Source organism: Photinus pyralis, unplaced genomic scaffold (genome assembly GCF_008802855.1).
Source record: "Photinus pyralis isolate 1611_PpyrPB1 unplaced genomic scaffold, Ppyr1.3 Ppyr1.4_LG2, whole genome shotgun sequence".
In the NCBI taxonomy this organism is placed as follows: domain Eukaryota; kingdom Metazoa; phylum Arthropoda; class Insecta; order Coleoptera; family Lampyridae; genus Photinus; species Photinus pyralis.
Genome location: NW_022170403.1, coordinates 28,897,182 through 28,912,567, shown reverse-complemented (window position 1 = coordinate 28,912,567; position 15,386 = coordinate 28,897,182). Strand labels below are relative to the sequence as shown.

The following is a 15,386-nucleotide window of genomic DNA, read 5'->3' as shown; positions in this document are numbered from 1 at the left end:
AATCAGGTTTACATTTTTATAAAGTAAGTGGATCTTTAGGTTAAAATTATTGAGCATTAGAAAATACTTTTTTAAATAGGCGAAAGAAAAACATCTTTAAAACACAAAAATAATAAAGAAGAGGTTGGCCTGGGTTCGGGAACGGCAGGCGTGGTCTTACCAAGACTGGAAAAAAATTATTGAATCTCGATTTGATATCAATGTAGGCGATAATCGAGAAAGAGTTATCAGAACGGAAAACAAAGCATGTCACAAAGATTGCTTAAAGCGTTCTGTAAAATTCTCCAGTGGTATAACGGTGTGGGACAGTATGTCTGCAAATGGGCTGGGACAATTGCACTTACAAATGGTAATGTTTATGCTCAGAAATATCAAGCAATTTTAGAACAAAGTTGATTGCCTTCACTTGCGACATTATCACCTGATGCAGACTTTGTTTTTCAACAAGACGGAGCATCATGTCACAGGAAAAAACGACTAAGAAATGGTTACAAGACCACAATAATAGTGTTTTAGAGGTGCCCTTAAGCAGTCCAGATCTCAATGTCATTGAGACAGTGTGACAAAATGAAGCAACGTTTACGTATTCATCCGCAACGCAATATTGCTTCTTTGAGTGAAAAGTTACAAGAGATTTGGGATACCTTTGGTATCGATCAATGTAAAGCTCTTGTGACGACCATGCCTACACGAATCCAAGCTGTTATTAAAGCCAAAGGGGATGTAACTCATTGGGTGGGTCCGAACATTTCTGTGTCACTTTAAATTCTAATTTTATGGTGTTTTGTGTTATTTGACAGTTATATCAAAAGTTACATAAATACAGTTATATAAAATTACAGTTACTAAATATGTTTACTTAATAACTATAGTAAGAAAAAAAAATAAATAAACATACAATGATTTTAGGTAAGTTACAACATTTTTAAAACTTTGAGTGTCCGAACATTTATGTGTTAGGGCTCGTATATGTGTTAAATTTTATTCTATTTAATTATTAAATCCCCTACAAAAGTTCTTAATGCACCATAGTTAAAATACTTCAAATAACCAAGATTTTTCATTTTGATCCAGAGGTGGATGGGGCTGGCGGGATACCGGGAACTTTCCCGGTGGGTTGGTAGGATCGATGAGCGCTTTGCGGCTGGTAGCATCACTCAAATGAACACACAAAACAGAGATAGAGCCAGGCTACGCCGCCACATGCAAGGAATTAATTTAATTAATATTCGAAGGTGACGGTACAAATAAAAAATGCTTGTGTCCATCAATAAAATCTTGTTGAACCACATTCCCTTTGTCGGTACCCACCTCCTCCCTCCCGCAATTCGCAATTTGGCGGATTTTGCTAAAAACCCTCCACAAAATAGTACTCAGTTTTAGGGGCACTTCTCATAGCTCCAGCTTCTATTGGCGACACGAGTAAGAGAGGTCGCGATCCGAGCACTTAGGAAACTTTTAGGTGAGCACAATCGGACCAAAACTGTAGAAGAAAGAAAAATAACCACGTTAGTACAACACGCTTCGGGATGGCTCCCAGATGTCGCCAACCGCAACATGTAGTAACTTGTTAATTACACGACGGCGCCGGTAGCACTCCTTGTCTTCCTCCAACCGTTTTTCTACAGACCCGCATTTGCTGCCAGCCAGCTAGCCAGTCGGCTCAAGTGAGGTTAAAACCTTTTAGATGCGCTAAAAATGAAATAACTAATAAGGATATTTAAATGAGTAAATTGGAAGCAAATTGAGAATTTCTATGTTAAGGCTTTTAAAATCAAGCCATTGAATCGATTAAAGGTAGATTTTCACAAAGTATACAGATTTCTGTATGGATCTTTCCTTTTTAAATTCACATAATTTCCCTGATATTAAAAATGAAGTATTGCCTAATAATCTACTGGAAAAACGTTGGGAAAAATGCCAAATCTGTTCGATTACGAGAAGAAATTTTAAGATCCTGTCGGGGGCAACCACAATTGAGATTTCTTAAAAAAATGTATAAAAATTGTCGACCGCCCACCGCATTGCTTCCGAACGATGCAGATGAAAAACAAAATGGAGATGATTTTTTTTTAAATGCCGTTTGTGGTAGGTAGTTGTCAAAACTGTTTTCGATGCTGCTATAGTGCGATTACTAGTGGAATTTATATCAAGAAACATTTTTGCGAATATTCCAGAAATTCCTAGGCGCCAAGAAAGAAGAAGAATCGGCGATAAAGAACGAAGACAGATGTGACGCAATCTTTTCGGGAAATACGACGTGTTTGTTAAAGAACATTCTAGAATACCCGGAAGCGTCCAGAAAGACCGGCGTTTGCTATATAAGCAAATCGAATTGCGTTTCAATCAGTTCCAATTTCAACGCCGTAGTAATGAATAGTTCGCTCTTATAATTACTGTTATAAATTAATCAATGATTAGACTTATACATTAATTAATTGATTCTTATTCTTTCGCAATTCTGAAATGTATAATTGCGATTAAGGAACAGATTGTGTAACAATAATCTAAAAGCATTTATGTTGTTGGGAAATAATTATCAAAAAGCATTCATGTTTGCAATTAGGGTGCATTGAGTACCCCCTCCCCCACCCGCTAAAGTGGGCCGATAGTCAAGTATATTTCATGGGACTGGTTTATGGTCTCCCATCCATCCCGTTTCGATCTACCATAGCCAAAACACCACAATGTAGTGAGATGGTGATTTGAAGCTCAGAGTAAGAAATAATTCTTACTCTGAGATTTGAAGTATTCGGACAATGGCGCATCAATATACAGGGTGTTCCATATTTTTAAAAAGTCACATTTTTGTTGTCGAAAAATGCGTTGTAGTTAATTAATTGCATATTTGGATTCAGTAGAAAAAAAAGACACCATTTTGTCAATTTAACCGTCTTTCAGACTGTAGGTACCTGCGAGTTCTGCTAAAAAATGCGGATGTAGAGGCGACGAAAACACTTAAAATAAACCGACCGTCGCAAATGTTTCGTTTGGAAGCTATAAAAGTCCCTAAATTGCTTTTCTTTTTTCATTTTATTTTTTCTCTGGTCTGGTTTTCAACATTGCAAGATGGCGTACCCTCTGCAAGCGGGAGCGAGCAAAAAAATATGGTCAACATAAAAATGTTCGAATCTGCAATTAGATTTTCAAAATTGAAAAAAAAAATCCATTTGCAATTTAGTCGAGTTTCTTTTTAAGATTTTTGATGGGTACATATAAATATGAAGTAATTGCTAATCAGTTATAATCCTGAAAATTTGGAACCCTTAAGTTAATTACTTTGGGAATTCTATAGCCGAAGTGACTTTCTATAGCGATGAGTATTTGTAGTAACATATAGGTACTTCGAATTGGAAAGAACATACACCTCTTTTTATATATGACAGATACAGATTTATTATTATTGAACATAAAAACCATAGTAACTATTTCACAAACCACTACTACTTACCTACTATTCGTCATGCAATATTTAGAAAATTTATATAATCTAGCATTTCATGTGCCATATCATACAGAAAATACCTACAATAAGTTGTTCAATGTTTCGTTTTGAAGCTTTACTTTTGCGCAATACGATCTCCCCATGTAATGCAACAGGCACCGGCCACCGCGCATCCTGACAGCGCACGGCATGCTAGATTTCATAAGTTTTCTAAATATCGAATAACGAATTTCTCTATTTCTTTTATATCAGCCATATGCATATTTTATGTTGTCTTACAGCAAATTGATTCCCCTTTTCAAATATCGCAAAAAACACAGACATTGGATTTGAAAAACAAAAGTTGCATCAATTGCCGTATAATAATACATTCTATGTATATTTAATAAACTGAACTAAGGTTGCGGTTCTCTGAACAATTCGTTATCTACTAGTTTGCCCGTAAGATTTTGGGGTACATTATAATTCAATTTTACATTAGAATATTAGTTCAATTATATTGATTTAGATTAGAATTTTCAGATTACATGGAATTGTTTATTTTATTTAAAGTGTAACCTATAACGCTTGCATCATAAATAAAGCAGACGACCTGCATTTGACCGCACATACTGATTTAAAGCTGTAATTCAGGAAACGTATCGATTTTGATGATATATTTAATATTGGCGCTTTAACTAAGTACAAGGTTAGCAATTTTTCTTGGTCATAAATCTACCCAAATTAAATACATAACAGGTCTTTATTTCTTTTATATATAAGGTTTATACAGGGTGTAGCACCTAAGACTCCTGGATCATAATTCCTTTACCATAAAAGATACCGAAAAGTCTTAAAGCAAAATTGTACACATTTACCGTCGCCACATTTCTAGAATATTTTTGATCACCAGGAGCGTGCTGTATTCCAGTGGCGTATCAAACTTGCGTTTTTATTTTATTACTGACTTGGAACGTAGGTACTTATTTTAAGTAGCATTCATTCCTTTCTTAATGTCGTTCTATTTGCTTTCTTTTCTCACTTGCAACAAAAGGTATTTAGGAATTTATTTTAAGTTTAGGTATATAGTAGGTACATATAAATAATATATAATTAAATTGGTTCATACAGCATCAGTTTGTAGGTAGTATAAAGACACTATCTAGTACAATAAAATTTCATATTTGAAAATTATAGAAGTAAATAAAATCACATAGCCTTTGCGTGTATGTTACACTGTACGACTTATTTCTTATATTCCTTTTCAATATGTTTGGCAATTGTGCTCAGTTGCATATTACTGGTACCTTCGTAAATGCTACCAATTTTGACATCACGGTAAAACTTTTCTTGAATGAAATCCTTAGTAAATCCGACACCGCCCATCCAATCAATACACTTAATTGTTGCTTGCTGTGCCACTTCACAGGCAATGTACTTGGCCATTGAGGCTTCCTTGGCAACGGGGGCGCCACATTCTAGCAATCTGGCAGCATTGTACGTTAGAAGGCGCGCCGCTTCTATTTTTGAAGCAATCTCCGCAATCTGATATTGCATTCCCTGTAGAAGATACAATTAATGACTTCTTTTATTATATCAAATTAAACACTCGCCTGATTGCTATAGATGGGTTTTCCAAATTGTGTTCGTTCAAGAGTATATGGAATAGTTGCATCAAAACACCCTTGAGCGGCTCCAACCATCTGAGCGGCAATACCGATACGCCCTTCATTTAAAAATCTGGCAGCGATTTTGTATCCCTCTCCAAGTTTACCCATAATAGCAGTTTCGGGTACCCTGCAGTTGTCAAAAGTTAACATGCATGTACCAGATGCGCAAATTCCCAGTTTGTTCTCAGGTTTTGCAATTGTAAATCCAGGTGTATCACGGTCAACGATGAAACATGTGATTCCCTTATATCCCTGTCAAGAAGTGATGGTATAGGTATGTACGACTCTAATTACTTAACTTACTGCGGATGGATTTGCGTTGGCCATTATCAAAAATACTCCGGCAACATCCGAATTTGAGATCCACATTTTCGAACCATTGAGGATATAGTCACTGCCGTCTTTTTTGGCAGTTGTTTTTAAAGCAAACGCATCAGATCCGGATGATGGTTCACTTAACGCAAAACTGCCAATCTATAAAAAATAATAGCATCAAGTTTTTTTATAATTCTTAAATAATTTTGTTTCTTACCGTGTCTGTTACCATTCGGGGCAAGTATTGGGCCTTCTGCTCTTTGTTTGCATATTTGCTGATCGCGTTGATGATCAACGTGTTATGCAAGTCGACCAAAACTGCTGTTGCTGGATCGACTTTCGATAATTCTTCAACCGTTAATATAGTTGTCATAAAACCACACTCGGAACCTCCATATTCGGACTCTATTTCAATTCCCATCAACTGAAATTATAGAATCTTTAATACGCATGATTTGATATTGAGATACAAGCTACGCCAAAATTACTAGAGGTCACTAGATCTTTTTCCAAACAAAACTGAAGCATAAATAACAATTAGGTACGAAGTCTTTTGGGCGACGACGTAACGGAATCAAATATGCAGCGTTAACCGGTAGACCAACCGAAAAGTGAGAACGTAACACTATATCGAATATTTTTGTTTTGCTTTTTGTCAAATATAGCTTCTACAATATTTTTATAAGAAAACGTGGAAACCTTATTCGTATAGATGAAATTGGGGTAGTTTCTGCACGCAGTCCGAATTGCTGTTTTTGTCATAACTTCTGAAACAATTGCGAAACAAGTAAGTCGACAGTCTTTAGAATAAATAGCTTAGGGGGGGGGGGGGGGGGGGCTATTACCACCTGGCCTGTAGGTCACAATGACGCGTTGGAACGAGTATTAGTATGTGCTGAATTAGACAGCATTAATGTTTCTTGCACTATTAATAAATTATCAACACGTTTCTCTCATTGGGATTGAAGTTAGGTTGTTCATTATAAAATTCTGTTTTTATCTAGGTAAGTGTTTTACAATGAATGTATCTTTTTTTGTCGTATTTTGAAAGTGCTGAAACACAGTTATGGGCTTCTAATTGATTTTCGAGAAAGGAATAGGTACTTTAAAATGATGCAAAATGTTTTAACCCCCCCCATCGTCATTGCACTAATACTGTAATGGCCCGTAATGCAATTCCACCTGGCCCGTAAGTACCCAGTCCGCCCCTGTTTTTGGGCACATTTGGGTCAAAAGATGGGGAGATGGACAAGGTGACCACAACAATGCATTCTTATTTATGAAAATGCGTAAAAAAATTAAAAATACAGTATTAGGTGGGCATTAAGAACCAGCCGGGATAATCTTCATGTTTAAGATGCTGACACAAAATTGTATAATTTACTGACGTTGTCGTTGCCTCGTGTAGATGAGAAGTACCTAATTACTTAGGTAGGTACGTCACAGCGGCGAACTATGAACGAAATTTGAATATCTATTTGCGATAAGACTATTTACATTTGTTTTGGTAATTATGTTATGTTGATATGTTTGCAAATTTTTAGAGGAGTATTTATAGGGAGACGCCATTTCATTAGATGCCACATTGATTACGGATAAACTGTATTTTACACTCTATGTTCTCTTTAGAAATTTTGTAGCGTAACACAACGAAGTTGAGATAACCCTATTTATATGTGCTAGATTTTCCGTCGCCAGTCTGTCTGTCTGTTCGATCGAGATCTCGGCCCCTGGGCCACCTAGAGACTTCGGGTTTTCGCTAATTGATGGCTGCTATGGTCTATATTTGCCCTTGCTCATCATTTACAGTTGTATTACGCGGCAACACCCATGAGTGGGTTTTGAAACATTTTTCCTTTTATTATCTAAATTCCGTTATCAATTTTACGACAGGATCACGCTAGTTTCTTATGAAATTTACGTAGACACCAATTAATGTCGCAACATTTGACGATTACGATAGCTTATCTTACAACAACTAAGTTAAATTTAACATCATTTGGAATATATTCTGATTACCTATATTTAATCTCTTTTTTTGCGCACTTTAGTTCAAAGTCTTGACCTAGATTGAGAGGTGTGTGTTATAATAGTGACTCACTATGGTGTATCGACAGTTACAAATTTGAACGAAATTCGTTACGCATTTGGCACGATCTCAATAGGGAACTTCAGCCAAAACTTTGGGTTTTGTTCAATTACGATTACTTATTTTTAGCGCATTTTTTAAGAATTAAAAAAAATGTGCTATTGTTTGCGGTTTGTTCGTCCGTCCGTCCGGACCCACTTCTGCCGTTTTGAACTACTTCTAGGGGAATGGTCCTCCCAGAGTCCTTGACAGGTCTCTCTCATCGAAATAAATTGGTTAATTTTATCTTTCATGGTACTCTAATGAAAGGTCTCAACGAAAGGAATTAATTTCTACCAACCATAGCCCTCGTCCTCGACCTCTTATCGTGATGGGATATATTCCCTTATACCTCAAGAACGGATTGTCGGAAGAGGGTACTCACAAAGGACGATTGAAACGTCTGCAAGAAATATATCCATTGGTAATGGCAAAACAAAAGCTATTTTGGTTTAAAAAAATGCGCTTTATCTGCACAAGACCTGTGCACAATTTATACTTGTTTACTTCAGTATTCATAGGTGTCCTCTGAGGATGCAGAAAGCCGTATAACTTAGATGGAGACCATTATCATCCAGTAAATTATATAACTGTTTTGACTTTAGAAAATGTATAGTAATATCTTCCTCGAAAGGGTTTACGATCATGATTTCTTCAACTGTTTCCTACTGTAAATGATTTTTATGAGGAGCGCGACATATCAATAAACCGCTGGCAAATTTGCTAAGCGACTAACCCTGCGAGCATATTTTCACTTTAAAGCAAATACCTACGATGTGGAAAAGTCCACACATAAGGTTACATGTTGACATGCACACTCCTCAGTCTTCCTCAGCATCATATTGCGAATTACCTACTAACAATGGCAAAGAGCACAATTTATCTATCTTCAACTGACGCAATGCGAGGAAGAAAGGTGACTGACTATAAAACCGAGTACATCAGCAGAATCAGCTATCGACTGAAAACTGAATATGGTTGGTTTTTGGGAAAAAAGGACGTGAGTGGATTTCAAAGTATGTGGTGTGAAAAAGATGTTCTGTGCAAAATTGACAAAGGCGAACTTAAAATACTGATGTAGTTTGTTTTTTTGCTATGTATACTGTAATCGGTACCTAATGTGTATAGAGTATCAAAAAAACAGGTAACGAAATTGTTAAAAAAAATTTAAAAATTTTATTTAAACGAAATAATAATAATAATAAAATAAACGTTGTATAATGTGTAAAGGTGCGTTTTCACGCACATGCAATTTGCGCAAATTGACTTGTGCATGCCAATTTGTACAAGTAAATTGATGCATGAAAACGAAAATTGTTTAACTTGCACAAGCCAGAAAATTTGGCTTCTGCGATCTTCTTTTTTTGTCTTTTAGCACTTTTAACTTTTTAGCGCATTTTTGCAAATTTATTTGTAAAAAGTAGCTTTTAATCTCACTTTGGCCGGCTGGCTGGCTGGCAGCAAATGTGGGCGCGTAGAAGAACTCTTGTAGAAAGGCAACGGGTGTACGTGTATCTACGGGGCCGTGAAATTTGTCAACCTTAGGGACATGGCTACATGATGTGGGGTTGGCGACATCTGGGCGTCATCCTCGAGCGTAGTATACTAACGTGAAGGTTTTTCAGTTTTTTTCCTATCTTCTACTACAGTTTTGGTCCGATTCTTTTCAAATTGGTGTCGTCGGAAAGATGTTGTAAACGCGCACAACTCCTGCGTGGCGGAATTTTGTTTTTTGTCATAGGGGCGAAATTAACGACCTTCTGCGAGGCGCGCGCGCGCGTCTTCGAGAAGTAGTCAACTTCGGGCGCCTTTTACCTTCCGTTGCGAACTCACGCGGTTTAATGTTTCGTAAATCTCGAATCGCTGTCTCTCTTTCTCGTGCCGCCAATAGAAGTGAATTGCGAGTGAACGGGACGTCGGAAGTGGGTACCGTCAAAGGGAATGTGGTAGCCCGCGACACGATCTTACTGATGGTGTAGTCAAATCTTCAACCGCGACGCCAAAGGGAATGTGGTAGCCCCCGACACGATCTTCCTGATAGTGGAGTCAAATCTTCAATCGCGAATTGCGGCTGAACGGGACGTCGGAAGTGGGTACCGTCAAAGAGAATGTGGTAGTCCGCGACACGATCTTACTGATGGTGGAGTCAAATCTTCAAACGCGAATTGCGGGTGAACGGGACGTCGGAAGGGGGTACCGTCAAAGGGAATGTGGTAGCCCCCGACACGATCTTACTGATGGTGGAGTCAAAACTTTAAAAGCGAATTGCGGGTGCACGCGGAAAGTGGAAGCGGTTAGTGAATGTAGATCTGTTATTGATGGTTGAGTCGAAAGTGGCTAATAGAATACTGATCTGCCACACAAAAATGCGCTGAAGTCCCTTCGATCTCAAACGAGGACTTTGATAATTTTTAATTATACAAACACCAGCTATAATGTTCCTCTTCGTACTCCATCGTTTACAATGAGAATCTGAACTGTACTGTAGACAAATTTGTGCACCAAACTTGAACCGTGAAAATGGATGCATGAGTTCACTGAATTTGCCCAAATTGGCATGCACAAGTCAATTTGCGCAAATTGCATGAGCGTGAAAACGCACCTTAATAACAGAACGCATCAACGCTTTTCTCTTTACAATTCGTATTATGTCGTATCAACTTAGACTACCTAATCGACTTCGAAATTCACTGTCGCAACTCGCAGTTAGAGTACCTTACAGATGTTTGCTGCTGTGTCAGCTGTGACCTGATCTGTGTACTCTTAATCACTAGTATATTACCGTGTTTAAGCGAAAGACATTAAACATGATACTGGATACTTGGAAATTGCAATACCTCTAAAACCTCTTCATGTTTTAATTTTAAGACGAACACGTAACTTTCTTTGCAATATGAATATCGTCAACTATCAAAGATGTATGCAACTTCGCAGGCCCCCAATTTCAACGGGCCCTAGGCTCATGCCTACTGTGCCTAGGCGAAAACGCGGCACTGCCTATATTTATACTTGTACATATTGTTAGTTATAACATCGTAACTGGAACGATTCTGGTCGCCCTTGAAAATGTTAAGCTCCTCCAAAAAAATTCCCGGCAAATTTAAATGAACATTTTTAATTGGCCGAATTTTCAAAACCTGTAACACGCAACAATTTGCTTCCAATTATAATTGCCGTATCTAAATTGACATCCTTAACATCAAACCTGTCATTGCGTTTCGTATTTGCCTTGCCTCAATCTGCCGTTAATTTATTTATACGAACAAACTATTCTTTTTGAACTTAATAAACAATTTGAAACTATATAGGTCAATATTCAAAACATAACACTTTATAACTTAGTCATACAATGTGACATGCGATTTTAAATTTCCCGGTTTTTATAATTTTGTGACTGTGAAACGGGTCTGTTATTACATTGGCCAAAATTTATTGGGAGTGGCTTAACTGTATCTGTTGGGTGAACAGAATATAGTGCGGGTCCATTAATCATATCATTTTTATTTGTAATTTTATTGTATATTGTATTTATTAAAACTCTTTCGGTTCATGGCTTCAAAGTGCAAGTAAGATTACTACTGCAGCAGTGAGCAGGGTAAGCTACAATAAAGTGCGAGAGAGTAGATGAAACTTTTGAGGTTGGTAATAATTTAGTGTTGTTAGTGATCGTGCATTTATTTATTAGAATAATAATTTTTTAAATTTAATAATACGTTGGATTGGGGCTGTATGGAGGAACAGGGTCTCACGGCACTGAAAGCAGTCCCTTTCCCTGTTTTTATTTGTGTTATTTGTAGAGTTTTGATTTTGTTTTATGGGGAATAAATTATATAATATTATTAAATAACAAATGTATAAACAACAAATTTACACGTCAACAAACAAACATAGAAATGTAATAAAATTTCAACCAGATTCGAGTTTTGGACACCCGTCATGGCCAACGTCTGTGTTTGGGACGTAAAATATAACAACGTGAGGTCCGGTAGTTATTGTTAAAAAAGGAAAAAAATTGAAGGTAGCAAAAATGCGGATTATTATTCAATTTACAAGGACGTACGTCGCGTAAGTGTACAAACAGAGTGGAAGCAGGTTTCTCGCTTTCCGGTATCTCGCGCCGATAGGAGCAGGTTTTTCGCGCTGTGACTGCACACAATAAAAGCGAGAAAAAGCGAAGCCGGTGGCGCAGTGGTTGCGTTCCCGACTGCTATTCGGGAGGTTGTGGGTTCGATTATCGCTTATAGAGGTTTTCTCAAACACTGTCTTTATAAGAGCTTCTTTATCCGAAACTCGCGCGAGAAGCGGCAGAAAAAACTAAATTTTTATTCCGACAAAAGCGTGGACGCAGGCGACCGGCGCCGACAAGTTTTAACCTGCCTTGACTACGTTCACGCTAATTTGAAAACATTCTATTTCCAAAGCGAGAAGCGCGAGTCGACGCTGGTAACCGGTAAGCGAGAAACCTGCCTCCACTCTGTTCGTACCCTAGACTTTTTTACTGTTGTATTCGATCAAGTAGGTACAATTTAAGTAGGCGTGCTAGCATATTTAGTTTCCACAAAGACCCGTTGTTAAAACTGCTGTGTAAATGTTTACTACCGTAAACCTGAACAGGGGTTAAACTCGATAGTCACAAAATGGTGCTGTGCATCAGTAATGACAGGGTTCCCAGAAATTTACATCATTTGAAAATTCAAAGAAGTTTCGTGTTACCGTCGCATCGCATCGGCGAAATTCCAATGTGCACGATTCGTCGTCTACCTTTGTTAACCCATTGTCACTGAAGGAAGATTGTGTCCAAACCACATTTCTGTATCAACATAGTCACTTGCAAAAGGGCCGTCGTATTTAAAGGTACCATTATTTTTTTATTATATCTCATCATAATTTTAACTTGATTGATGTTTAAATGCATTTAAAGCAGTTTTCTCGGATTTATTAAAAAAATACCTATTGAAGTCAAATTTAAGGAATCTGGAAAGAAAAATGTTCAATAAATCAATTGATCATGGCTATGGGTCAAGTTTAATAATTTTTTAACCTCGGTCAGTTTCAAGCAGGGTATAACATAAAGGGGTGTATGAACTGTTGGTTAAATTGTAAAGAAATATCATGGTCGATGCAATATAAGAAAGAAATGAAACGCTTCCGCTAGTGGAGTTTCTTACGCAAATTACGCGCATCGTTATAGGCAAACTGAAATTGATAGGAAGAAATTGTTAAAAGATAAGTTGTACTTGTAGAGGACTACATTTTCTACAAAAAAAAACTCATTGACGGCATAAAAGGTTTACCTTCAACCTTTTATAAATGATAACCATTATTATCATGAATTTTTATATCTAGACAAGACCATGCTATCTACTATTGTAGCGAACTTTCTAGAACGGTATCAAGGCGGCGTCAAGTCACCATCAAGTCGATAAAGGTCATAGGCAATAGGGAATGATAGCGGATATGACGCATTCTTTCCACGAAATATGACATGCTGATTTTAGAAATTTCTAGAAGGTTTTTGTTTGTTATACAGTGTGGAAGAGCCAAATGGAATACATTCATTATTTGGGCTACTGTACATATTTACAAGAATCCCGAAACTCAAATTTAAATTATAAAAACGTGAAAGTGTGATCCTACCTTCAACCCCCTTCGAGTGATAGTTACAACCCCTAAATTTTTAATGGAAAGTATGGGCTTGTGCTATATCGTTTCGTCTCCTCATTCTGCATCCAAAAATGTTTATTGTTTTCAAAATCATATACCAAATTGATGTCTCGGGCGCTTAGACGGTCAAAAACAAAACTACATCTTTCGCCGTTCTCGAGTTATCGCGCTAACATTCCCGGATGAACGAACCAAAAGTACATGATTTCATAAACCAGCCGATGCTAGGTTTCCGCTTATTGTCCTTTATAGAAGTTGTGGAACAAAATGACACAAAAATGCGTACCCAATTCAGCGGAGTTGGTCAGTGTTATTTTGTAGGTTTCAACCAGTGTTTTTCGAGTTCAAAAAGTACTTACTCGTCTGCGTTTGCCAGTTTTTTTAACAAGGCAATATTTTATTTTCACCAAAAATGTACCTTGCTCATTCAATTTTAGTATGAGTTTCTAATAAATGTTCTTTTAAATAAATGAAACGAAAAAAATTAAATAGTAGGTACTTATGTTTAAAATGTGCATATTTAATTGATAAAAAGGGCTTTAGTATTTATGTAGTATTGATTCATAATTCCAGAGTTGTATGTTTCATTCCCTGCATTTTGCGATATAATTTTCCCAAACAGGTATAATTACTTGATTTTTTATAAATGACTGCGATCGGCAAAATATTGTTTTTCTTTGAAATATTTGCATTTCCAGTAGTTCAAGCTAATATTTCTTTACATATAAATTGTCGGTCTAGAACCACTAAATCTTATACTTTTTAAGGTATTTTTTCAAAAAATTTCCGGGGGAGGACCCGGACCCCCCTCATCTTTTCCCTCCCTTTCCGGGATTCCGCCCCCACCCACATATTTCTATTAATCCGTCCCTGTATATGGTATCAACAAGACGAAAGATGTAGGATCCTGGCAAGAGTCAATCAATTGATGATTATCAATATATTATTATTATATAATTAGTAAATACCAAATCTAATTTGGGATTTATAATCGCGCATCCCTTGTATACCTATACAATCAAAACGAGACGAGAGAAGAAAAAAACTGTTTATGCTTATCTCACCTTGAATAATAAGACACATTTATTATAAAGTAATTATAGGTATCTGGCGAGTGGACATGTGAATGCTGTTAGATGGTTCTATAAATACCTAAACTGTTTAAAGTTGCTTGTCCAATACTGGTTTGTCTAGCTATACCTACCCTTATAGAAAATGTCTACAGACTACTAGCCTGCAATGGACACTATAGCATGCCTATAGTACCTACTGGTCAAAATAATTAATTATAGTATATAGTGCATAGTTATTTATTTATTATTTGGGGATATGGAAAGTTAACAAATAGTGCGTTTTGTTGTTTAGACGTGACGTATTTAATGAGATCCAAACAAAATAAGTGACCTTGTCGTAATTATCCTTGTCCATTCGACAAGTGTATAATAATTTCCATTTCTGTTCGCAATTGAAAAATCATGTGAGTTAAAGAGATAATCTGATATCCGAGTTACAAAATAATTCGCAATGTAATTATCCACACACGAGTTATACTTATTTGAGTTGGAACCGCGTAGTAGAAGCAAGGTGTCAAAACATTAAAACAACTTACCCCATTTTCAAATAGCATATCAATTATGGGTTGCTTTATAAATCCATCCCTGTCCATATCTCTGACATGTGGACCGATTTGATCTACAGCCAATCTTCTCACTAAAATGTCACTGTATTATAAACAAATTACACGCAATTGTAGTGTACCTGTTTCTTTCATCATCTGTTCATCTTCCGTTAAATATGTTAGGGGTTTGGGCGAGTCCGTGACCTGTGTTGCTGCACTGGTTTCTGTTTGCTGCAACTTCGATGAAGTAGTCGTGATAGTTTTTTTGTAACTTTTGGAGAATGTCGGCAGCACCTAGGTAGTACATTATTTGGGTTTTACTTAACGTACCCATAATAGCTACACTTTAAGTACCAACCTGTTTGGTCAAAAATGTACGACAGCTGTTCATTTTGGATGATCAGATTACTACCGTAAAAACCACTTATCCAGTCGAACGCTGTTGCTGAAATGTAACGTGAAGTAAGATGTAAGATAATAAATATCTGCGACTTGCGAGTAGCGACACGTACTATGTTCGTAGCCGACTATTATCTTTATTCGAGACATGCCCACTCCTCCGTTGCG

The 15,386-nt window shown here is 36.9% G+C and overlaps 1 protein-coding gene across 1 annotated transcript; it reads right to left on the bottom strand.

The window, feature by feature from the left end:
• Positions 1–4,510: 4,510 nt before the first annotated feature.
• On the bottom strand, positions 4,511–15,346 carry LOC116163432 (short/branched chain specific acyl-CoA dehydrogenase, mitochondrial-like). The gene is made up of 7 exons (XM_031477341.1): positions 15,178–15,346; positions 14,960–15,113; positions 14,811–14,911; positions 5,627–5,833; positions 5,398–5,568; positions 5,038–5,346; positions 4,511–4,984 (listed from the first exon to the last, which is right to left on the bottom strand). The coding sequence occupies exons 1-7, from the start codon at positions 15,208–15,210 to the stop codon at positions 4,670–4,672; spliced, it is 1,290 nt and encodes a 429-aa protein (XP_031333201.1). The 5' UTR covers positions 15,211–15,346; the 3' UTR covers positions 4,511–4,669.
• Positions 15,347–15,386: the final 40 nt, after the last annotated feature.